The 26,318-nt window shown below is 37.5% G+C and overlaps 1 protein-coding gene across 1 annotated transcript in view; it reads left to right on the top strand.

Annotated features, from left to right (window-relative positions):
- Nucleotides 1-26,318, top strand: part of LOC134680338 (calphotin-like) — a 37,758-nt gene that overhangs the window by 10,490 nt on the left and 950 nt on the right. Inside the window, exon 2 of the mRNA XM_063539453.1 lies at nucleotides 21,618-22,901. Within this exon, the coding sequence (XP_063395523.1) occupies nucleotides 21,618-22,901 (1,284 nt within the window). The remainder of the gene's footprint in view (nucleotides 1-21,617; nucleotides 22,902-26,318) is intronic.

Here is a 26,318-nt window from a genome sequence, read left to right as displayed (position 1 = left end):
TACCGATCACCCGTCATAGAAAATTACATGTCGGACGCCTCAGCTCGGGCCTGGCCCGGTCCAGCTTGAGTCATATTTTATACTGCAATGACCTTTCTTATTCTAATAGGCAGGTCTATTATGGATGGCTTAACCAGCTTTATCCGCGAGACAAATTATCCGTGACTTTTTAACAGAGCGCGCTATTGAAATTTAATTGAAAGTGACGGCCGACCGTTTTATCACGCTGTCACGGAGACAGGAACGACCATTATGTCCATGAGATGCAGATTCTTGTGCTTTGACACGGCGGCTTCACGGAAATATATTTTGATGGCTTGTTGTTTTTGGAGATCGTATAGGATGAGGGTAACGCATGGCTGGCTATAATATTGTGATCTTTAGATAGGCAATGAAAGTTTTTTGGCTGATATGATGGTCACCATTGAGAACTAAGGGCCCGATTCGAATTTTGAAATAGATATCTATTAGATATCTTTTAGAAATCACCAAGATACGATAACGATATGTTTAAGATCTAACCTGTCAAATTTGACATTTGCGCGATTCTGGAGATACTCTTGAACGATTTCCACAGGATATGACTTAGAGATCCAATTCACATCTAATTGATATCTTACTCTATCTAACGTAAAAGTGACATTGGTTGCCCGAATTGCGCTGCAAAAAACTATAACGTATCTAGAATGGATATAGTATACGTGTCGTTTCTTGTGAATATCTTGAAGTTCGAATTCGGCAGTAAGTCCCAACGCAGCGCGTTCGCCCACAACACCGTCCCGTACATTTCTACTTCTATTTCACTTTGAGCACTGTAGCGTTTAACAACTGTCAAAAGTTGAAACGTGTTTCTGTTTGTTTATAAGTAAGCAAATTGAATTCCGTTGCGCGGCACGTTCCGGGCAGGTAGCAGTAGCTGGTAGCTAAAAGTGGGTTGTACGATTTGTCAAAATACAGGTTAACTTAGATCATTGAACTATTATTACTACGTACAGTCGCCATCAGATATATCGGAGCGGCCAAGGTGTTCACAATATCTGAACACGCACTCTAACGCCTTGACAATAGATGCGTGCTCAGACATTTGTGAGCACCTTGACCGCTCCGATATATCTGATGGCGACTGTACCAGGAAGGCGGAAAATCGTGCAGAATAGAGTCTTGGTGCATAAAATAACGACCTCAGTTATGAGGAATCGATGAACAAGATATTTACGCGCATAGGGAACCATGCAGTATTTTGCGCCATGAGGCTGGCAACAAACTATGGAAGCGGAGCGTGAATCTCGCGATCTAAACGCGTAAGCGTCTTTAATTTCACGGCACTTACGACGTTTCGGTCGCGTGGTACAGATTGCGATTACGACAATTTCATTGTTTGGTATGGCTTCTCTATACAAAGTAATAACTTTGTTTATCACATTCACTGCCCCTGACGCACATGTGTGTTCACCGCCATACAAGTTTGTTCCTAGGTCACGCCCTCTGGCAGTGAATGCGTTATAAGCGCGAGATGCACTACTGCTGCTGCTGAGATTGAACTTCAAAATGGCGAAGGCGTATCCAGAATATTATGATTTTTTTGGTCATTAATATTTTTTTGCTAGCCTACTTTGATGAATCACTGCTGGGCAAAGGCCTCCCCACGTTTTTTCCACTCGACCCTGTCATCGACATTTTCCCACCATTTGGGATAGAATGCGTCTAACGGCTCGGCCACGACATCGAGCGACTTGCGACGGCGGGAGCGATAATCATAGGTTGGAGCGAAAGGTCCGATGGCTGTGTCACGCTCCCGCTGTCGCAAGTCGCCCGATGTCGTGGCCGAGCCGTTAGTCGGAGTGTGTAGCTAATGATTAATTAATTAATCAAAAAACTCGTTCAACCATTCTTTAGTCAACACCAGTTCAATTCAATTCAATTTAATACTGATAGATCTCCGGTTATCAATAGGAATTCAATCATTTTATTCATTTAAATGGAAATGACGTCTCTAAATGCGCAAAACAGCGGAAAAGCATAAAATTTCATGATTTCCTGATTCTTTAGAGAAAGTAATTTCGAATTCAATTGCTGTTTTTATTTGCTTTCCTTTAAAAATACGTAATAGGAAAATGGTAATTTTTCATTACGTAGGTTTACTTATTTATACAAAGTTGGTTTGAATAATGATATCTGCAAAGTAGGTTTTAAAATTGTTTACTAGAACGTACGGCCCAATTCAAACAATGTCTGTGTTAAAAGTGACATTTATTCAACCAAAAAACGTCACTTTTGACACTGATAGATCGGTATCGTACCGCTGTGACTTCTTATACGTATTGTTCGAATCAGGCCGATTGAGTAAGCTAATGGATAACCTTAAATCCAACGAATTTTGAAACTGCAGCTTATTTATATGTACTTAATATTTTTTATGCAGGGATTTTGGTTTTATATGAATTAATTGACTTACTAACCAATAACATGGATATTTTGACTAATTAAAGATTAATACCCTGTGACTGCTTGAAGAGCAATAGTAGGTACAGTCAGCCAAGAAAGTGGTCTACCACTTGTACCAAAGTGACCACTTTCTTGGCTGACTGTACCTACATGCGATTGCAATGCAAAAAGGTTTGATGTATATAGTTTTAGCCAATCATAACTCAAATCAATATTTTTGTTGACCAATCATATTTTATTTTATAAGCAGAAAATGATCCGTTGGATAATATTCAAAGCGCAGCAGGCGGGGTATATGTATGAAGAACGAATAACTTTTAATATGTTTCAGATAACTGTCAGTCGAATGGTCCGTTTTACGAAGTCAATAATCTTTTCTATACAGGCCGCGTAGCCAAGATGCCGATCGCTTACGCTCCGTAGCGATCGAAACGCAACTGTCACTGTCGCACTAATATGGAAGTGTGATAGAGAGACATAATGGTTTTCGTTGTCGAAGCGATAGCGATTGTAACCTCGGCTAGGCCGGCAGGTAATAGGTATTCCGTCGCTGATTTGATGGTCATCAATGGTAAAAAGTTTGATTGTCCTCTGATGTGCAAAATGAGCCCGAGGACCAAATCACTTTCATTTATATCTATTATTAGTACTTAATACAAAGATTACGTAGATTAAATATATTTAAGTTCAAGTAATTTAAGTTAAAAATAATAAAGTTCAAAACTAGCAACGTGTGGACCTATACTGCAAAACGTAATTCAAGACCAAAAAAAGTGAGACAATGTTGCCATTGCAATAATTTGTTTCTAAAATTGTAAATTCCTTTTGATAAATAATCACGCTAAGATAATTTATTCATTAGTAATTTTACTCCTACTATTTAAAAAAGTACTTTTATTTATTTATTTGTACATAAATACAAGACGCGCTAGTAAAAAAGTGGCAACATTTCTTACTTTTTTTGGTCTTGAATTACGATTTGCAGTATAATGTTTGTCTATTAAGAAATAAATTCATTCATTCATTCATTCATTCAATGGTTGAGTAAAAAGTTAGCTAGGTTATTGAATTGCTTGCTCGAGGAGGTACGTGAACAGAACACTGTTCGATATTAATTAATATACTCATAAATATTACTCATTATAGGTACTAGAAAGCAAGATTAATTTAAAGCAAAATGTATTTGCAAACTGAATATATCTAGCAATGCACGCACGAGAACTTTCCAAAGTTGCGAAACTTTCCACATGAGAAATTCTCGGTAACTTCTGAGAATGTTCTCGAGAACGAGAATTTATTTATTTATCGTAGTTTATACCATGAATATTCACGATTGTTTAGGTGTAGTCCTTACCCCCAGAAAATTCCGACTTTTGGTCGTCCGCTTCCGGTCAGAAAAATGTATGACGGCCCGGCCAAACGGTCAGACTTAGGTGGGGGGTGCTCGACCAAATGTCATAGAGGGACCCTGGCAGTTTTTGACGCCGCCATTTTTTTTCAATATGGCCGACTTTTTTTTAAGTTTTTTAATTTTGTCCTAGCGCGCTGAAATTTTGGTCACGGAATCTCGGGGTCCCTTAGATACCTATGAATATTTTTTTTTTGAAAAATGCTACAATTGCGGGAAAACTGGCTACTTTTATTTTGTATGGCAACTTTTAAACGGTGCGTGATAGGTGGGGGGTGCTCGACCAAATGTCATAGAGGGCCCCGAAACAAAACAAACTGCATTAAAAAAAATCAAAATAGCCGACTTTTTTATTTTATTTTTTCAAGTTGGTCCGAGCGCGCTGAGATTTGGCATGGCGGGAGATAGAGGCCTCTAGATTCTAATGAAACAAAAAAAAAACTTTGGAAAAAATTGTCGAAAGTCGAAATGTTCTCTGATATACAGTGAGAATTTAAGCAACTTATTGGTAAATTTATCACATCAACAAAATAGCTAACTGTAATAGACAATAATATATGCATAATAACATTTAGTTTTAAGTTATGCCTATTTAAACTTTATTTCGAGTATATTCTCTTGTTTAAACAATAATTTCCATGTTGCAGGAATGTTCTGAGAACATTCTCGAGAACGTTTCCGCTTTTTGGGAATGTTCTGCAATTTGTACATTGCTAAATATATCAGTAACTTGAGTAGGTAGGTAGGCGTGGCTCCATGATTGATTTCTGAAAGCAATACCTTTGAAATGTTATAACATTATGCTATTAAGATTTAATTATCTTAAATTTCCGTCTCGAAAGCTAAAAGCCGATTCTTTTTTGCCAACCTGTAAGAATTTGTTGCGCATCAATGATGCGAGCACGCCAATGACACGACCGTGAACAGGAGCTATAGTCAAGGTCGTATCGTAAGAAGATCAAAACCTTAACTAATTGCTAATTAGAATCAGCCTCGTGCTTCCAATTCTATCACGTTTTTCGTTAACAGAGTTAACTCTATGAACTCCCTTTATAAATAAAGGCAGTACTTAAAAACACTAATATGAACACGAAGTTCGGTATAAAAAACGGCAAAAATAAAACTTATTTATGAAGATGTAAATATTGAATAAATTACGATTGTATCTGTCTTTAAAAAGAGCGGGGACCAAATTTTAAGCTGAATTGTTACAGAAACATCGATAATATTTAACTATAAGGGCATCCAGCCGCAAATATAATATATGGTCACTTTATGAATGAATCCATCCATAATGTATCCATGCATTTTTGCAGTTTGCTGTGCATGTATACCACTCAACTCTTAATGAACAGCCTAAGATTAACTTGAGGCAGAATTTCCCGCAGCTCAGGGGAAATCAGCGAAGGAAATAATGTCAACAGGGCGGCAAGAAACTTGTTTTATAAATAATTCTTACCAATAAAACAGTTTTCGGTGAATGTAATATATTATTAGCTCCCTTGTTGGTTAAGGATAACTTTGGTGCGTAATATTTGGTGTAAGTTTCGTCTTATAAAAGTTAGTTAGCTTTATATGATAGGTTGAATCTAATGCTTTCTATAACAATATATATTTTAGCCTTATTGCTATATACTTCAAATAAGTATTTTCTATGGTTATAGTTGATGAATTTTAAGTTAGCTGCCCAATTCGAACTTTAAGACACGTCAATTAATAGATCTAGAAACGGTATGGATTAGATGTGTCAGTGTCAAAAAAGACGCATTTTTTTAAGGCACGTCACATATTTTCAGTCACTCGCGCGACTAGCACGCGCGTGCGACGCCGACGTGACGCCCGCTTGAAAATGGAGACCTAGGCTCTCCGATACATGTCGCGCGAGTAATCAAAAACACGTAAAATTAGCTTAGGTAATGTTAGTATGTCTAACGATAGTTTCAATTCGATAGAGTCTATCGAATTGAAACTATCTATCGGATAGACTATACCTAAATTTACTCTGTAGGTATAAGTAGAATAGACTACCGGAACAAAACCTGTAAATTTTAAATCCTGATTGGATTCGGTCCAGATAAATCCAAGGAACGTATCAACCCGGCAATTTGAAACAAGTTCAACGGAATAATTGAGATCCGGTCCGCTGCGAATTATTGAACACTTGTACGTTTGCACTGCTAACGGGCAGGATAGTTTTGTTAAGGGGAAGTTGCCTTCTATGTTTTGCAATACAATAGTCTGTATTTCAGAGTACCAGGACTCCATAGAGGTGTTATTTACATTCTTAAGCCTAGGTTATAAACAATATAAAAAAGATACCTACATTTATCCTAAATACTCGTACTAAAAAAGCTACCCTTTTGACCTGTTGAGCCCAGAAAGGGAATATAGGGCAGTCATATTTATCCGCAATGACGTTTAGAATGCCATTGGAGCTCTGTCTGATTCGTCCCATCAGAGTCATAATCCTCTTCCTCATTATAGAGGGAACGCTTCACAAAACATACCCGAGGCACTGCATCTCCCGGGTAAGCCCAACAATTTTCTAAACAAGTAAACTTTATTTGTTAAGCTGTATCCAGATGAGACAATTTTTCGCCAATCTGATGAAATTCTCCGATCGAACAGGGTCGTGCGGACGCAAATACCAATTTGATTCCCCGATCACATCAGCGGGTGTGGACACAAAAATGCCAATTTTCATAGTAGAATGCAAATTGGTGATTTCATTTGTGTACGTGTGGACGCTAGATGAGATTGACCAATTATTTACCTGAACAAATCGACTGATTTCATCAGTCCCGTCTGGATACCCCTTTATCTGTCGTGGCATCACCGAATACACCCTACAGACCAAACTGGTTTCATATAATGTATTATGCTGAGTTGGGTCCATTTCGTGGTGGACACTTACCTAATGTTCTGTATCTTTTACTGCTTAAGCTGTCTGTTTATGTTCTCACATGATTTGTGATCACACAAATAAATGTCTCTTATCTTTATCTTATCTATCAAATAATTTATATAGCCTCTCCTATTACGCATCTTTAACTTGAACTACGACGCAGTCGGATAGATATTTGTAGAGGTTATCACATGAATAACATACAAAAATTAAGGAAATTGAAGAAAACTAAAGCTGTGGATGCGAAAGAGCTATGCATTAGCTGTAGCTACTCCTACTCTTTTCATACAAACCTAGCCAAATAGAGAAAGAATATATGCATTTGGGAAGCGCACCAATTTAAAAGTGATATGACGCAACATGAGGTAATATCCTCTCGTAAATTGCCCGCAGATTTAATTTTGATTACAAAAGGCGTGGATCGCTTGGTGGGCGTAAATTATGACTGTTTATTTTGTCCTTTTTCCTGAAACCGACGAGAATGTGTAAAATGAGGTATTCACAAAAAGATTATGTTTTGTTGTTGTTAAATGTACCCGTGGGAATGAAATGTATCTTTATTATTGCTTCATGGTAAGCGAGATAACGCTATATGTGTATTGAAACGACATACCGCTCGCACGTTGGAGTGACGTGCCAATCGGACGCACGCAGTGTGTCATGCCCCATACCGAACTTAATATAGGTACAGTCACGCTCCGCGATTGTTATGCCATTTAGGGTCCCAGCTAAAATGGTTGTTCAATACTTGCGCTATAGAATATCCAATTTAGCTAGAACCCTAAATGGCTCAACAATCACGGAGCGTGACTGTACCTGCAAGCCTATTATGGATCGCTTTATTCACATTTATCCACGTGATAAAACAACTGTCACTTTTTAACTCTGCGGAATAGAAAGAGATGGACACCGTTTTATCACGCTGTCATGTAGACAAATACGACCATCATATCCGTACTGGAATCATACTGATTATTTAATGATTATAACAATCTTAACTTAAGTTAATACTGATAATTATGGCATTTACGGCATTACGAGTAGTCCCAGTGCGTCTTAGTGACATCAATAAACATAAATAACTGAGATGCATTGCTAGTAAATTTAATTCAGGTTGAGAATTTTAAATGCCAAATGAAGCATTTAAATGATCATTAATAACATGTTTAAGATTTCCAAAATACTATTCATTTAATTTCAAATATCATCATCATCATCATGATTTCAGCCTATATACGTCCCACTGCTGAGCACAAATAATACCTACGCAAAATTGTGCTAAAGGCAGTCTTATCACTAAGGAGCGATCGTCCCCAGACAAAATTTACATTTTTAATCTAAGACACATTAGTCTTAAATTGAGAAATCTTAACAAGTTTGAACCATTCCAGAAACACATTCGTTTCATCTGTTCAAGAATTTATCTCAAAGTCCATTCCCATTGTTCAGAATAGTACGAAAATATGTTAACCAGCTGCGCCAAACAATAAATCCTCGCAAAGATAAATCGGCTTCCCCTTAACAAAATGGCCGCCAATTGATTTCTAAATTCAAATATTAGCTCTCACAATGCGAGGGGAAGTTGTCCGTGTAACATACTATGTATATAAATCAGGTGGAAGAAACTGGCGGCGCGAGTTTCTATAACGTGTATACTAGACTGAATAGCCCAATAAAACTAGACCTTTTAGTTGTGAAGGAATTGGGAATGTGATGCATGAAATGGAATGTAAGGTGCGAGACATAAAATTTGTTAGTAGGTGTTTTCACTCTTACTAACAAATCCTAAACCCCTCCTCCTCTCCTCTTTAGTTTTTGGCTTTTCAGCCAATCGAATGATAAATGAGCTTTAATATGATATAAACTTTAAGCAGAAAACATTAACATATTCAAGATCCTGGAAAGGCACTTTTGTCACTTTAATACGTCTCAAGCTCATTCAACAGCCAGCCAACGTTAAAACGATGTTATAAAACGTGCACCGACTTTCGAGCTACAACAAGCAGTAAAAGCGATAGTTGTAAAACAAGAAACAAGTTTTAAAGTAAAAGCGACAATGTGGCGATTCGCACATGTGGCTCGGCAATATTGCCGGCAACTACTAAGTGGTAAGCGCACAAGTTCTCCAACTAGCATGGTCCGTGTAGTGCGAGAGCTCGCTGCAGATTACATGTTTCGTCAGTCCCCGTGTACTTGGACAATTACAAATTAAATTCGAGTTTTGAACTCATAGAAATAAAAGAAAGTTTCAAATTCAAAAGCGCCAAAATTGTCCTGGGTCTTACGAGGTCATAACCTAAAGGTGACGTTCGGATGTCATCAAGAAAATTTACAGATACAGCGGCGGCAACAACGACGTCGCAACAGTTGCGGTTGACATTCAAACGTCACTGTTATGGTAACATTCCATTTCTAACCGCAGCTGCACTACCGGTACTGAACGCGTCGCTGTCATTGTCAATTTCCATAGTAAAATGAACAGTAATGCAGCTGTCGTTGGAAATGGACTGTCACCTTAAAGGTAACTGTTAACTATTTCTTAAAACTGGCTTTATGACACCCAAACCGAAAAAACATGGGATATTTAGGCAGAAGTTGATGCTTAAAGAAGTCATGATGCTTATAGACAGCGATGTGAAGAAGAGGAAAGTGCGATCAAACAGAAAAAACCAACGTCCGCTCTCTGCCTAAACGAGCCCAAGAATGGTGGCTAATTTCGCCGTGCCGTTCTCGAGCCGGCCAGAAATCTCGTAATCCGCGCTCTGCAATATGAGTTCGACAGCAAAACTCGAGAAAACGGCGAATCCCGGGAGGTTTAACGTGGTTGTGGGCGACAGTCGCGTCTCTCAGGTTAAGTGGAAATAGGGTTTTAGAATTTAGTTGAAAGCGGTCCTAGAGAACCTATATTGAATTTTGTAGGTTGTGTAGTCAACGAAGATTGTACTCTCAAAATATTTGAATATTTGTTAGATTCAGTTCTGTCGTTAAACGCTAGTTTAACTAAAACCGTCGTATATCCTCAATATAATGTGTTAAAATTTTCCTTGAACAGAAAGTTTTACAGCTCTCCAAGATGGCTGTCAGTTTAAAAATAATTTGGCCAAGCCCGAGATAGCTCGAGGCATTTAGTGTTCCGTACGGCTACCATCAGTTTGGCATTGACATAAACGATATCGTGAACGTAATTTACTTCCTATAGGTATATCTCTTTCGCACTAATATGTCAGTACGAGCGAGATGCATAGAAAGTAAATTACGTTCACGCCCACGGTAGCGTTTATGTCAATGCCAAACTGATGGTAGCCGTACCGCTCGCATCGTTACATTTTACAGAGGTTGTTTGCCTGTTTTTAGGATACCGTATTCAACTACACACACAACAATAGTACAAAGTGTCTTAAGTGCGAAGGCCGAAGGCCGAGCTTTAGCAAAATGTCATCGCTTTAGCACAGAGCAATAGTACAAGCTGTACAAGTGTCTAAATGTGAAGGCCAAAGGCCGACCTCCGCGTAGCCCGAAGGCCCGAATCGTCCAGGATGTCAGTGCTTTAACACAGAACAATAGTACAAGTGTCTAAATGCGAAAGCCGAAGGCCGAGCTCCGCATAGGGCCGAAGGCCCGAAGCGTCCAGGATGTTAGTACTTAAACACAGAACAATAGTATAAGTATCTAAAAAAAAAGCGTCCAGGCTGTCAGTTCTGTGTTTAACCACTGACATCTTGCAGGCTTCGGGCCTTCGGCCCTACGCGGAGCTCGGCCTCCGGCCTTCGCATTTAGACACTTGTATTAATTACCTGTGTTTAGAACTGACCTCCTGGATGCTTCGGGCTTTCGGCCCAATGCGACTTCAGCCTTTGGATCTTGCGACTTAGACACTTGTACTTAAAAATACTTGGAAAAGTTACGGGAGGCGCGCGTCTGCCGGACGCTTCGGATCTTCGAATCGCTCCTTCGGCCTTTGCATTTAGTTAGATTCTTGTACTATTGCTTTGTGTTTGAATACCGAAGTCGAGCATCTCGCGAATGCTTGATGTATTATAATAATTTAGAGTAAGGCCAAGCGCGCACCACGATTTTTTGTCCTGCGATAATTTTGTCGCAGAAATGCAACGTATGTGTTTATATGTTAGGCCAAGCGCGCACCACGACTTTTTGTCGCGCGATAATTTAGTCGCAGAAATGTAACGTATGTGTTTATATGGCAGTGCGCGCATATGCGACAAAAAAATCGCAGCGATTTTAAAATTGTCATTTGTCACATTTTTCCGCGACTGCTCGCGACGCGATTGTCGCAAAGTGAATTGCAGCATACGGAGTTGTATGGCCCCGCGCGCACTGCGATAATAAAATCGCACCCCGGACCTCAGTCGGCATTTCGCTCTCCAAGCATCAACATATCGGAACCTGCTTCTCCAATGGAGTCACAAGATGAGACGCAATAAGATGTTGACCGTTTAATTATAGAAATAGAAGATCACCTTTGTGGTATAAATACTCAAAGACTCGATTGCATATTGTTTCACGACAAGCGACTGGTACGAAATCCATGTCGAGAATGAACAAATCGTCGACTTTTCATCGCAGTGCGCGCAGTGAATTTTCTGCGATAAATTACAGCGCGATTCTAAAATCGTGTCGCAAAAATTAAAATCGTGGTGCGCGCTTGAGCTTAGTGCGCGCATATGCGACAAAAAAATCGCAGCGATTTTAAAATTGTGATTTGTCACATTTTACCGCGATTGTTCGCGACGCGATTGTCGCAAAGTGAATTGCAGCATGCGGAGTTGTATGGCCCCGCGCGCACTATGATAATAAAATCGCACTCCGGCCGGACCTCAGTCGGCATTTCGCTCTCCAAACCCCAACATCTCGGCACCTGCATCTCCAATGGAGTCTCAAAATGAGACGCTAGATGTTGACCATTTAATTATGGAAATAGACGGGGATCACCTTTGTGTTATAAATGCTCAAAGTCATACAGCAATCGCATATTAAAGACACGTTTCATGACAAGCGACTGGTACGAAATCCATGTTGAGAATGAACAAATCGTCGACTTTTTCATCGCAGTGCGCGCAATGAATTTTCTGCGATATATTACAGCGCGATTCTATAATCGTGTCACAAAAATTAAAATCGTGGTGCGCGCTTGGCCTATAATACCTTAAATGTATACTTACTCCTTCAATTTGAATTTAGAACTCATTATTTTTTTAAATTTGATTTATAGGAACAAAATAACTTTATGAACAAGTGTTAAACAGATTAAACATACAAATTATAAACTAAAATAAACCTAAGAATGAGTAAAACTAACTTAACAAATAAAATATTGCCCCCCACTCTGATTGTCTCCCGGACCAAATGTGCCATAAATACTGGCGGCATTACCCCGCTGAATGGCATAGTGATATGAAAAGTGATATTTGTTGGACAAGGAAAGAACCAGAGCGAGGGTCGCAGGTCGCAGCCCCTATCCCTTAAACGACGCCCTATATCCTTAATAAAGGCTTTGATTTTGTTTCTAGTTCTATGCCATATACAGGGCGTCCCACGGCTATGCCACATGGAGGGAAAGTACCCTAAATATTGCAGATGGAACATTTTACTGAAAGAAGACATTATTTTAATTTAAAAACCAATTTAAACTGCATACATAGATTTTTAAATAATTACATGGTTGAACCGGGAATCGAACCCGCCGCACGAGAAAAAAAATCATCCTGTAGCTTTATCATACCGATCGAAAGGCTTGATCATAAGGATTATTTTTTGCTAAAGAACATAGTGTCAGAAACAAAAGGAAGACCATGAAATTTAACATTTGATGTGAAATTTAGCGAAATAATCAAAAGAGTGCGGCTTTGTATTCAACAGAATGAGACTACATTTTGAGCATTTGATCAATTAAATTGATTAATTTTGAATTAAAAATGTTAAAATTCATGGGCTTCCTTTTATTTCCGACACTATGTTATTTAGCAAAAAATAATCCTTATGATCAAGCCTTTCGATCGGTATGATAAAGCTACAGGTGATTTTTTTTCTCGTGCGGCGGGTTCGATTCCCAGTTCAACCATGTAATTATTTAAAAATCTATGAATGCAGTTTAAATTGTTTTTTAAATTAAGATAATGTCTTCTTTCAGTAAAATGTTCCATCTACAATATTTAGGGTACTTTCCCTCCATGTGGCATAGCCGTGGGACGCCCTGTATATAGTAACAGCACCAGTCATGGGACATTTAAGAGGAAATTTGGAGTATTTATGATATTTCCCTTATATGTACATGTAAATGGTCTACCGCTTAGCGTGTTAAAAGATGAAAGTCCTATCCGTCTTTCATGTTTTAGGCGTGTTGTATCAAAGATACTGCAATTAGTTTCCACATATTTAACAAATTAAAACTATGCTTTTTTTCTCCAGTCATGGACACCAAAGCTCCAGTAATGGGCCCCCGGTAATGGACGTGGATCCAGTAATGGGCCCCCTATAATGGACATTGCTCTATCAGTATAAAATATTGAAATGAGGAATAAATTACGGCAAAAAAATCAATTTTTGGTATATGCTTTTATCGCTGAATGTATTTTTCTTTACACAGCCAATTATTATTGTATTAGATCCATCGAAACAATTCTAATATACCCAAACACAATTAGTTAGGGTTTATTGCGATAAAGTTCCCATGGCCACCTCCTGTCTCCATCATCAGATCAGGTCCATGTTATCATAATATTGCATTATCATCCGATTTGCATACTTAATTACGTACTTACACAAAATTTCAACTGAATCGGAAATCGAAAAGTGGCTCAAATTCAGCTACCAAGATTGGACACACACTAACTAACAGGGCAAGTTAAATAGAAGTTTGGGAAAACGATATTAATTTATCCGAAGTCCGAGAATACCTCCTGATTGACATATTTCGTAACTAAATTTTACTTCTGTATTGTTTAAACATGAAATTATGGCATGGCAAGCATCATTCTGTCAATTATCCCATCATAGGAGGTACGCAGTTTTACAGGTCCTATAATGGGATTGGGCCAAATACCACTATTTTATTACATCTGTGGAGTCACAACATAGTGTGTTGTATACCTTATCTCATGGTAAATGCAATTAACAAAACACATTCTAGTTTTCATCAAGTATTTATTAATTAAAATTTAATAAATTAACTCACCTCTCTTAGCGAAGTTGTTAAGAATTCGAAGTGGTATTTTTTTTTCAGTGACACGATAACTTTTGGGTTGACGCCAATTTCTTAAAAAAACAACCAAATTTAATGAAACTTCAGACTGAAACAGCTCTAGGACTCTTATTTATGATAATATACAGCCAGTGTTTATAAACTACTTTTAGATACTTATTTTAGAGGAATTATGTTTTTTTGTCCCATTACTGGTTCCACGTCCATTATAGGGTATACTACTATATAGACTTTAATATTATTTAGAACTGCTAAAAAACAAGATCGGCTTACTTTAAATATTTCGTCAATTTTACCTTTGTTTCTAAAAACTGTGATATTTAACTGTCATATACTATTAATGTCTTCCAAAATTATTTTCTCGTAACAGGACTGAGGGGCTACCGCGAAAACCGAAATTCGCAATTTGCGGGGATCTTTCTCTTTTACTCCAATGAAGGCGTAATTAGAGTGACAGAGAAAAATGCTCGCAATTTGCGAACTTCTATTTTCGCGGTTATAGCCCTGAATCTTGTTGCTCACCGATCCGTTCAAAAATATACATAAGTACTGAGTATATAGATGGTCAAGCAAATGATGTCAGTAAAAAAAGGCGTGAAATTCAAATTTTCTATGAGACGATATCCCTTCGTGCCTACATTTTTCAAATTTGCCGCCTTTTTCTACTGACAAGATCTGCTTGACCAAGTATAATTAATAGATATTATAATTATACAATTAATACAGGAATGTAATGTTACTTAATGAAAAGGAATATTGTGTATATTGTTTCGACGAATCAGATACTCTCAATAAAATCTATACATGAGGCCAAAGCTGTTCATAAATATTAAATGACTTTATTATCTCTATACGCCTTCGCCTTACTAACTCTTTGTGTCCTATTGTGGAAAAAAAAACACAACGACAGTCAAGAACGGAATTCTTAATTTGAATTTTTCAGCTTTTTGAGATGTCTAGTCCATTGGTTGGAAAGCCCGTTCGAAATTGAAACTTATTTGCAATATAATAAGGTCGTATTTTGTAGATCTCTCTCATACTTATAGTAGGCTATTGAGATAAAATTTAATATCCCACAAAAATAAGCAAGCAGAATTAAACTTTGTGTCAAAGACATAAGTCATAAATTTCAATGCCAAAGTTTTAACTAAGGATGTTTCTCGCCTAATATGAATTGACCAGTGTAAGCATCAGTTAGCTAGCCCTAAGCAACCAAAGGTCAAGCTGCAGTTGAAAAACTAATAAAGATAAAGTTAAGCTGATAATTTTCCCGCCGTCTCCATGCTTCTTTAAGTTGGGTATTGACTGGTCAGCTGCCTGTTAGCTATAGTTTTCGCGAAAATCGCCAGGACAGAGGTGAAATTTTTTGTATGAAAACTTGCAACTTTAAATGCATTTTTTGACGAAACTATTGCAGTCTAAAATGAAGTCAAAATCAGTCCATCGACTCAATTTTTTGCAAGCTTTCTAATGGTACCCCACACGATTCTTACAAATGAAAAAAGTTTCAGCCTACCCCTCTCAACCCCCTAAATTTCCCCCTTTAATTAGAAATAAGCAGTTTTGACTTATTTACAATATGAGTGGTGGTAATTGCTATAACTGTTCCAAATTTTAGGTATCTATGTCAAACGGTCTCTGAGAAAAACGTATTTAACTGATTTGCAAGACCGAAGTGATCCCATAAGTGTTCCGTAAACAAAGTTTTGTACGGAACACTAAAAATTGGATTTTGAAATCACAGACTACACACACAGACATTGTGAAGTGTTTACAAGTACACGTAGTCACCACATGTAGGTGCAATTTTACGTGTAAAATGCTACGAATCGAGCAGCATATTTAATTCGTATTCTACCATTACCATTATACCATACCATTTTATAGTATGACATCTCCGGTATAACCATGAAGATTAATGTCATGTTCCCATGTGTTCAAGGCCAGACCATTTGACGTTTGAGGACCTCGACGAACCGCCGCCATCTAGGAAAATGTGTCTCATCCTATAAAAATTTAACCCTGTTTCTATGTATTCTATGAAAATATGATCTAAGGCAACACTATAACTTATTATTTTTAAATTACAAAGAAGAACATACCTTTGTGAAAAAAATAAACTTTCATAGTTAGGTTGTGAACGTAATGCGGTATGTAATGTAAATTTGTAATGCGGTTTTACAAATAGGATACTTCCTTACAAATAGGAGGACTGCGTTGAACGCGGAACGCAGATTGCAGATACGGGTGAAAAATAAAAGGAAAACCCCATTTATTTGAAAGCCTCTTTCACCGAACGAACTGAGCCCCTACTATGAATTTATAGTGACCGTGGCTACTTATTACAGTGGTATTCAAAAATTAAATCACTACATCTTTAACAAAACCACCTTTTAGGAGTCGGTTAAAATGATGTTTGCGGGCGTGTAGGTACCTATATAGTGATATTACACATGTAGGTAGTGAATAATTATTTTCCATCCTATTTTCACGGAAACTTACCAATGTGTTTTGCTATTTCAGTCAGTCTCTGTACAGAAAGTACTGACACTGATCGAGCTAGCATGACAAATACGAACGTTTCCGAGTAAATACGACGATAAACATGCACTACATTAGTACTGCGTAATGATATTATGTAGGTATAAATAAATAAATATAAAAATTAAAGGTATACTGAGAGTTTTCGTGGTAAAGGGACCTACTGGTCAGTTTGTACCTCTACTGCACGTAATCGATTCCTGTCCTATTTATAGACAGTGATAGGTATCGGTGAGCCGCATCCCTTATTGCAAACTAAGGATTGTCCTGTCCGCCTTACACGGTGTCCCAAAATCGAAACCGTATAAACCATACAACTAAAGTTTGGTATTATAAGTACCTTTGGTCCACAAGTTCATAGTAATTGAGTACAGTATTTGCCAAAATCCGTGGTTGAGTTTTTTCCTTTTGTGCCTTAGAACTGCGACATTCGAACAATATTCATACTTGAACCTTTTACTTTTCCAATATGGCAGGGACCTTTTCCAATATGTCAAGAACTTCAAAGGTGGCAGAGCTGCTCTTAAATTATCGATTGTGCTACGCGAAAACGATTCTTAGTAGGTAGTTTTAGAGATAGTGATAATCTAAATTTTCACCTCTGTCCTTGCGATTTTCGCAAAAACTACAAGGAAGCTGAGCAGACAATAACTAACATAACAGAGTATGGACACGTCGGGAAAATTATCAACTTAACCCTATCTTTAATATTTTTTTGACTGCTGCCTGATTATAGGTTGGCAATACTAAGCCAGTCTCAATTTTACGCTGGTCATTCTATAGTTCCAAAATACAACCTAAACTAATTTACATTTTGAACGGGATTTCTCAAACCCTTTAAGTCATTTAGTAAATTTGTAAAGTTACTAAACCGTAGAAAGTCTGATAATATGTAAATCATAATTTGAGATGTTTACATTGTTTAATCACTAGCAAGTTAGGCTATATCTCTTTCTATTGTTTGTAGATCGGAACTTTAAATAATATATCAACGGTCCTAGGGAACTTTTAAGGACAAAATCATTTTAGGTGAAATAATCTACCCGTTTAAATATTTATTTTGCTCCTATCTCAAGCGCCATCCGCTTTAAAATGTTTAAAGTAGCATTTTCTACTCGGCTATGATTGATGCGTACTTTAGAACTCAGAGCGGCTACGAACTTCTGTGGTGTTGTTACAAATGCTTACCAACAAACAAAATGCTCATAACTAACTAACCAACTAACTATTTTGGCTCAGCGATCCAAAGAGAATCTTGGCCTCCGAAACGAGAGCGTGCCACCTGTCCCGATCCTGCGCAACTTCCTCATAGATCAAATAAATGCTCATAGATCTACAGTTTTCCAATCAAATATTAAAAGTGCGACCAAAATCATAAAGATATAAAGTGTCATTGGAAGTATTGAAATTCTCTCTCTGCGTAGTGAAGCGAAAAGGAAATGATAATAATCATAACTTTTATTTTGGAACCAATGCAGAAATAGCGAAAATTTGTCTGTAGGTACCATATTCATCCCGGCATAATAAAATGTCACATTATTATACGCATTATATATACCTGTTAATACGCTGAGTATGAGTATTTCAGGCTGTATGTAACCACATACATAACTAACCAGTTACGTAGATTATTTATATGAGATTAATTTCGGTATGCATTGAGAATAACCGGCTCGGTTTGCAAGCATCCGTCTTTTGTTTTTGTTGCTCTTAAAACGCGGTTGCAATGAAGTATGAACTGCAGTTTTTTATGCACTACGGTTTTATGAATAAAGTTTCCATGAGATCGTGTTTTTGATTATTTTCAGTCACTTGAAAGATTGAAGAATTAAGCAGCCTTTCAAGGGAATAAAACAACAAATTAATGGAAAGTATCTTACACGCGTATTCGGGAAACGAGATAATCACAAGATCTAGAGACGATATAGAGATCAACTAGGTACATAGATTTACATTAGATATCGACTAGATGTGACTTGGACATCTAAGTCATAACTTGTCGAAATCGTTCAAGAGGACCTCCAGAATCGCGGAAACGTCAAATTTGACATATCTATCTTACAAATATCTTTAAATTATCCATATCGTAACTTGTTGAGGTCTAGTAGAGATCTAATTCATTTTCAGAATCGAGCCGTTAGACAGATATAAAATATGTACCTACATAATATATAAACGTGGACTTTCCCAGTCAAATCCAAGTCTAGACTTGATTAGTAAATATTAAAAATACTACCGAATGCCTAGATAACCTATCGCCAAAAATTGTTATCAGTAATTTGCAGAAGTACATAGGTTACCAAAGGTTTTATTTATTAATATGGGATGGTCTGAATAATCCGTTGGCATTTAAACAGACATTTATATTTACAAATTTATTATACAGGTAAAATAACTTACTTACATACACCTATCCTCGTGAGGTCTATGGTATTGTATACTACCTGCGAGTATAGTACTAATTACTTCAAAGTAAATTAAACCATTTGCCCATTGGAACAGAGTAACATTTCTTTTTCACCACACCAGCTCGGAAAGGCTTACTTTGCACTTCAAAAACTGATAGCAAAGTTGCATTTTATTCACATGTGAGGCAAAGTAATCAAATGCAAATTTTGAGTTGTTTTCTTATGATTGTTGGTAGAATTGACTTTTAAATGATGATTTTGGATGATAAATATTTAATAACATTCATTCGGATTTGATTTGGTTTGATTTTTCTTGATATTTTACAATTAATATTTGCTTCGGGTTGGTGTGGTGAAAAATTTTGTGTTTCACTCGTGGGCAAATTTTGTTTAACCCTCGTACTTTGATACCCTCGCAACGCTCAAGATTTCATTTTTCGAACCACTCGCTACGCTCGTGGTTCAATTTTGGAATCTTTCGCTTGCTCGGGTATCAATATTAGCACGACCGGTTAAACAACAACTTTGCCCCCTTGTAAAACAAATAACTATTGTTTTGTTCGATTTCCAAACAAAAGAAATTGAACCATATTTCCTTTAACATAGATTTAAAGTTCAAATGATATTATTAACAGTGGGGCCTTAGAAGGCTATAGTTGAAAACCTTTGAGTACTCGTATTTTACATAAGAGATATTATGCATACAAAGTTACTCAGCCTTCGATAAAACTAAATAGCTTATCACTGTGAGTTGTAAATTTTTTTTACTGCTGATATGTCAACAAAAATAAAGGATAGTATAGGATACCTACTAATAAACTTCCAAAAATTGACATAGGTACAATTATTAAAAGTATTTTGTATTTTATATGTATGTTGCTAAAAAAAAAATTAATCGCCTTGAAGCATTACGTACGATCAAACAGTTACAAAACTGACACACAATTTTTTTATTAAAAAACTATGGGACACTATTTTTTATTTGTTTTAATCAATAGTCTTCGTGATTCTCAGTCGAAACAACCCAAAAGTTGTTAGTTTTTCGAAAAAAAGTGATACCATTTTTTTAAACTACCATAAAATACATTAAACACGTAACATAAAAATAATCTCTTAGCTGCACTTTTCCATGCAAATGACCTGTGCCTGAAACCTCTAAGGGAAGTGGCCTTTGAAATTTCTTTGCATAAAATTATTCTTCGTCGAGCCTTTACTTTTTCTGAACAAACTTAGATGAAAATAAGTTTTATAGAAAATTTGTAAATTAAAAAAAAACCGGTTACCTCCTGAGTCACGTGAACTTAGCCGCTGCCAAACAATCAAAGTTAAGTGCTTTTTAAAATAGTCATTCAGAAATACAATACTTAAATATTTGTATGAACATATACGCAACATACTTATACTATTATTAAGTATGTGTAGTACTAGTTTTTGTTGCCAGAAATTGTAATACTTACACAAAGAAATTAACCGTAAGTAGAAATTTCACATAATAAGTATAAGGGTCAATTTTCAAATAGGCATTTTTTGCTGTCCCACGGCTAAAACTCGAAATAACATTTATTTGTATTTAGGTGATACAATATAATATTCTTATATTTACTTACCTAGGCACAAATAGGACTCTCTGTTTTGCCTAATGCCAAATACTAGTATAACTTGTTTCTAGTGATTCTATCTGTTTTTTCGTTTTGACAGTGTTTAAACATTGTTTAAATGTATTATCTGTATTATCGGGGTCACGTGTCAAAACACAAGTTATCAGCGGCTGATTGGAAGCCGAATAATTACGTTTTATTGCGGTTTTACATTTATTTACGACCTCAATAAACGAGTTAACGTAAGGCCGAGGCAATCGTTATCTCGCGATTTTAATGTTTTGCTCCGCACTTTTTTGTTTCAAATGACGTCATCTAAATCAAATACAGATGTAGTGCATAATTGTTTTGCATCGTATTTTCACGGAAACTTACGAAGGTAAACACGTTCGTAAGTTTCCTGCTATTTCAGTTAGACTCGGTACAAAAAGCACTGACATTGACTAAACTAGCATGACAAATAGGAACGATTCCGAGAAAATACGATGAAAAACAATTACCTACAGTATGCACTAGATCAGTATATTTAGCTTGTCATGTTTGACAGACTTTATGAATAATGTTACTATCACTAGGCTATTCTTATTAGGCATGTTGTAAATCTTAGTTCTTTGATTATGATTAAAAGATTTAAAAGCTTAATTAAAAAGATAATACCGAATTAAGATAATGAATTCCGATGTATAAAAACCCGTATACTTTCTCTGTGAAAGCATAGTTTGAAACTTCAAACAACTCTGGTAAGTCCCAAAACAATTTTGTCACTCCAGAATCACTTAACACGAGAAAGAATAAAGAAAAAATATAACTTTATCTAATGTACACTGCTTTTCCCGCCAAAGTTAATAAGGTGCCTTCTACAACTACATGACATTAAAACTGTCCAAAGGGCCTCTACGTGTTGGATCTATATCCCCACGCAAGCCTATCAAAAGACCGGGATTTATAGGCCCGTGTAATCCAAGGAGGTGCCTTTAGTTCCAAGTATTGAATTTTACGTTTTCGTCTGTATAGAACACTATAGAACGCTTTTCAGGTGTTTTGAGGCCTTGAAAGACCTCTTACAATATAATTATGACTATTTTGTTCGCAGCAACCATGAAATTCCTGCTGATCGTCGCTTCCGTCATCGCCGTGGCCGTCGCTGGCCCGACCCGCGTCCTGGTCACCCCTGGCGGTGGCTCCGCGCCCATCGTGGAAGCTGAATCCCCTGTCATCGCTGGACCCGCTCTGGTTGAGAGCCCCATCTCCGTTGGACCCGCCCTGGTTGAGAGCCCCATCTCCGTTGGACCCGCCCTGGTGGAAACCCCCATTGTTGAGAGCCCCGTTGTTGTGGACACCCCGATTGTTGAGAGCCCCGTCGTTGTGGACACCCCCATTGTTGAGAGCCCCGTCGTTGTGGACACCCCCATTGTTGAGAGCCCCGTCGTTGTGGACACCCCCATTGTTGAGAGCCCCGTCGTTGTGGACACCCCCATTATTGAGAGCCCCGTCGTTGTGGACACCCCTATTGTTGAGAGCCCCATCGTTGTGGACACCCCCATTGTTGAGAGCCCCGTCGTTGTGGATACCCCCATTGTTGAGAGCCCCGTCGTTGTGGACACACCCATTGTTGAGAGCCCCGTCGTTGTGGACACCCCCATTGTTGAGAGCCCCGTCGTTGTGGACACCCCCATTGTTGAGAGCCCCGTAGTTGTGGACACCCCCATTGTTGAGAGCCCTGTCGTTGTGGACACCCCCATTGTTGAGAGCCCCGCCGTTGTGGACACCCCCATTGTTGAGAGCCCCGCCGTTGTGGACACCCCCATTGTTGAGAGCCCCGCCGTTGTGGACACCCCCATTGTTGAGAGCCCCGCCGTCGTCGACACCCCCATCGTCGATGTGAGCCCCGTCTTCGTCGAGCACCCCATCGTTGTTGAGAGCCCCGTCGTCGTGGACACCCCCATCGTCGGTGAAAGCCCCGTCTTCGCCGAGCTCCCTATTGTTGTCGACGCCCCCATCGTTGACGCCAGCCCCGCTGCTGTTACTCCCGTCGAGGCTGAGTCGGTCTCCTATGCCGCCGCTCCCCTGGTTCAGATCATCCTGAACATCAACCAGGCTGCCGCCCCCGAGGCCGTCGTCGTGCCTGAGGCCCCCGCTGTCGTGCCGTCTCCCATCATCGTCGAGGAGTCTCCCGCCGTGGCTGAGCTCCCCATCGTGGTCGACACCCCCGTGGTGGCCCCTGAGCCCATCCAGGTCGTCGACACCCCCGTGGAGGCCCCCATCGTGGTCGACACCCCCGTCGTGGTCGAGCCCGAGCCCATCGAGCTCCCCACCCCCGTGCTGCCCGCTCCCGTTGAGGTCGCCCCCGTGGTCGTCCTCCCCGACATCCTCAACTAAGCCAAAAACTATGCTTTGGTTTTAACTTATTTAGCTCTAAGCTTGCCATCCTTTTACCTTAGTGCAGTAGAAAAGACTGTGATAAGTGATACAAACTCTTAATAAATGATTTACTTAGTACTATTTTGTTTCATTGATCATTTTAAATGACAAACCTTATTAATATAGGCATGTTGACAAGTTTCTAGAACTGTATTCATTTTATAGATAGACACGTAATTATTACAAAAAAAATATTTAAAATTTTTATTAATTAATTTTAAATACTAAATAGAGCTTAATTAGTTTAGTGTTTAAAGTTTGAGCCTAAACGCTCCAATCTGTCACGTGACGTTACGAACAGATAAATAAACAAACTGCTGCCAAAATGTCAGTCCTAGCGTAGAAAACAAGCTGTAGTATTTAATTTATCTCTCTTTCTAAAAGATCAGTATTACGTAAATATATAAGCTAAAATAATGAATAACAAGTTTTACATGTCTTATGCAGTGCCTATTTGTGAAAGAACAACAATCAAGACCCTAGAGTATAAAACAAATATTTGTTACATGATACTTACGTTGCAGTTACGGATTTTGACTTGAATGATATTGTTACTTGCGAACTATATGTATACATATTACGTTCAGCGATAATAAAACCATTTCAAAAATGAATCACAATAACTGATTTCACACAAAAACACTTACAGTTACAATTTAAAATCAATTATTATGATAAAACTAAAAATGTGAGTGCAAATATAATTTTTCGCAGATATAACTTTTTAAATTTAGTTTTTTTTTGTTTCCGACAGCCAACATGGCGATGATAGTTCCATTCAGCCAAATTATTAAAAAGATTTTGGTGAAATATCATATTATACTTGGTCAAGCTGATCTCGTCAGTAGAAAAAGGCGGCAAATTTGAAAAATGTAGGCGCAAAGGGACAGCGTCCCATAGAAAATTAGAATTTCGCGCCTTTTTCTACTGACAAGATTTGCTTGACCGTCTATATATAACATTTTATTTATCTAATAACAAATAAATATATATTTTTATATCATGTAATAATATTTTTTGTACGTAATAAATGTCTATTGTCGAAATAAAAAATACATACAGTTTTTGAACATCCAAACTCTTTGGCGGTGTCATATGGATTACGATCAGGTTTGACGACTAGTCTGTGGTGATTCTCATGTCATGACGTCACGCGCTCTGATTGGCGTTTGCAGTCACGTGATACTGGGCATTATTTTAAATACTTTTGATTATTTTTAATTAATTTATTACGCATATTTACACTTGCAAAATATGATTTTCAGCATTCTAATATTCCCTGCTATGGTAAAAACATAACATGTTATATATTCGCGATTCATGTCAACATGCCTATTATATAGTTGGTCAAGCAGATCTTGTCAGTAGAAAAAGGCGGCAAATTTGAAAAATGTAGGCGGGAAGGGATATCGTCTCATAGAAAGTTTGACTTTCGCGCCTTTTTCTACTGACAAGATTTGCTTGACCATCTATATTTTGCACTTCACCTAAATTTCGCAAAAGCTACCTTTTGCTAATTACGCGGAAAATATATGAATTGTACTCCAAATTAATAAAAAGAACGGAACTGGTTTATACATTTTCTCAGATATAATTTATTAGATATTCGGATATAGAAAACCATTTATTTTGATCAAGAATTTAAAAGAATATAAACGAAGGGTCTCCTTGAATAATAATACCAGTAAAAGAAGTGCCGCCGCTTACGCGGTCACAGAAGAAGACGTCTGAGCACTCCTAGAAAAGTGAATTACAAACAAATAGAAATGTTGCTTAATATTTCACTGCAAAACATTTTTTACACAACCGGCTGGGAGTCTGGATATTGTGTTCACCATAAGCAGGTGCCTCGCGCAGTCAGTACTGCAGAACAAAAATTGGCTCACGTGACGTAGCGCAATGATATGAATAACCAGAGGGAGGGACAGACAATTTTAAAACACTAAGTAGTGGTTCTGTGAGTTGTAGACCTCGTGAGCCCACAATAGTCCTGTTATAAAAATGCAAAAACTGAATCGACAAAAAATTATATTTCATTCTTGAACCTGCCTTCAAAATTTTACGAGAATCGATTAAGAATAGTGACCTGTAGAAAAGAACATACGGACATTTTTGCCCATGCTGAAACGGAACCTTCGCTAACACTCCGTCACTTATTAGTGGAGACGAAAGTTGGTTTTATCAATACAATCTAGGCAATCCACAGTTTTTGATTTTTCCAAACGAAGAACCTCGCGAAGTGTCGGAAAAAAAATGCTACTAGGTACAAGTGGTCATGTGGCAACTTCTTGAAAATGGCCAAACAAATATGAATGCTCATGCTCAGTGCTCAGTGGTATAGGTAGTGAAATGTGTGTGTTTATTGGATTTAACAATTTGAATCAAAAAATCGAAATATACTTTTAGGGGACTATTTTCGCATCATGACAATGCGTGGCCGGAGAAAGCCATTCTCACTAAAAAGTTTTTTAAAGCATAATACAGAGATCGAAGACTCAGTATCATCAGAGTATGACACAACGAATTTTAGGCAATGATACGGGGCTGCTACATTTAGCTTCTTGCGATTTTTTAACTTCACGAAAATTTTATTTGGAACTCAACAGCCCTGAAGATCCTCGGAGTACTTTAGTCGGAATGCTTACTTGCAGGCCGTAACTAAGATATTTCTAAAGAAAAGTACCGGGAATACAAATCATGGTTTAGGTGGTCGAATCGAATTACCGATGCATAGAAGCTTAGGAGTATATATTGAGAAAGTTTAAAAAAAATATATTTATAACTAGTATATTTAATATTTTATATTTCAGCAGAAAAAATATTATATTGCAAGAAATGCTGTGGTTAAAGAGGCATTAAAAAACTTTAAATGTGTACCTACCTAATTTGATATTATATGTATATACGTATAGTTCTTTGACTAACATAGTATCACTTATCACAGTATTATTAATACTTTAGTATTATATTAAATTAATAATTATCAATTTAAAATATTTACATTACTGTCAATCAATCCAAGTAGGTATATTAAGATTATCTGTTGATAAATATGATATGCGGTAGTTGTGCTGTCAATCGAAGATAAAATTTGGTATAAAAACTCCTAGATCTTTCAGTGAAAGCATAGTTTGAAACAACAAACCAAACAGGTAAGTTTAAATATTAATTAATATTAATCGAACGAATTATTCGTATTTAAGGTGAAATCAGGAAAATAATTATTGTTATGAAACTTTATACTCGTACACTCTAAATCAATTCAATAAATAATAATAATTAATAAATTGGCCCTAAATTGTATTTGAATGTCGAACTTACCCAAAATTTAATTCAATAATATTTGCAATTATTTAAAAAATTAGTATGTTCG

Source organism: Cydia fagiglandana, chromosome 3 (assembly GCF_963556715.1).
Source record: "Cydia fagiglandana chromosome 3, ilCydFagi1.1, whole genome shotgun sequence".
NCBI classification, from domain to species: Eukaryota; Metazoa; Arthropoda; class Insecta; order Lepidoptera; family Tortricidae; genus Cydia; species Cydia fagiglandana.
This window is presented reverse-complemented; position numbering and strand designations above follow the sequence as displayed.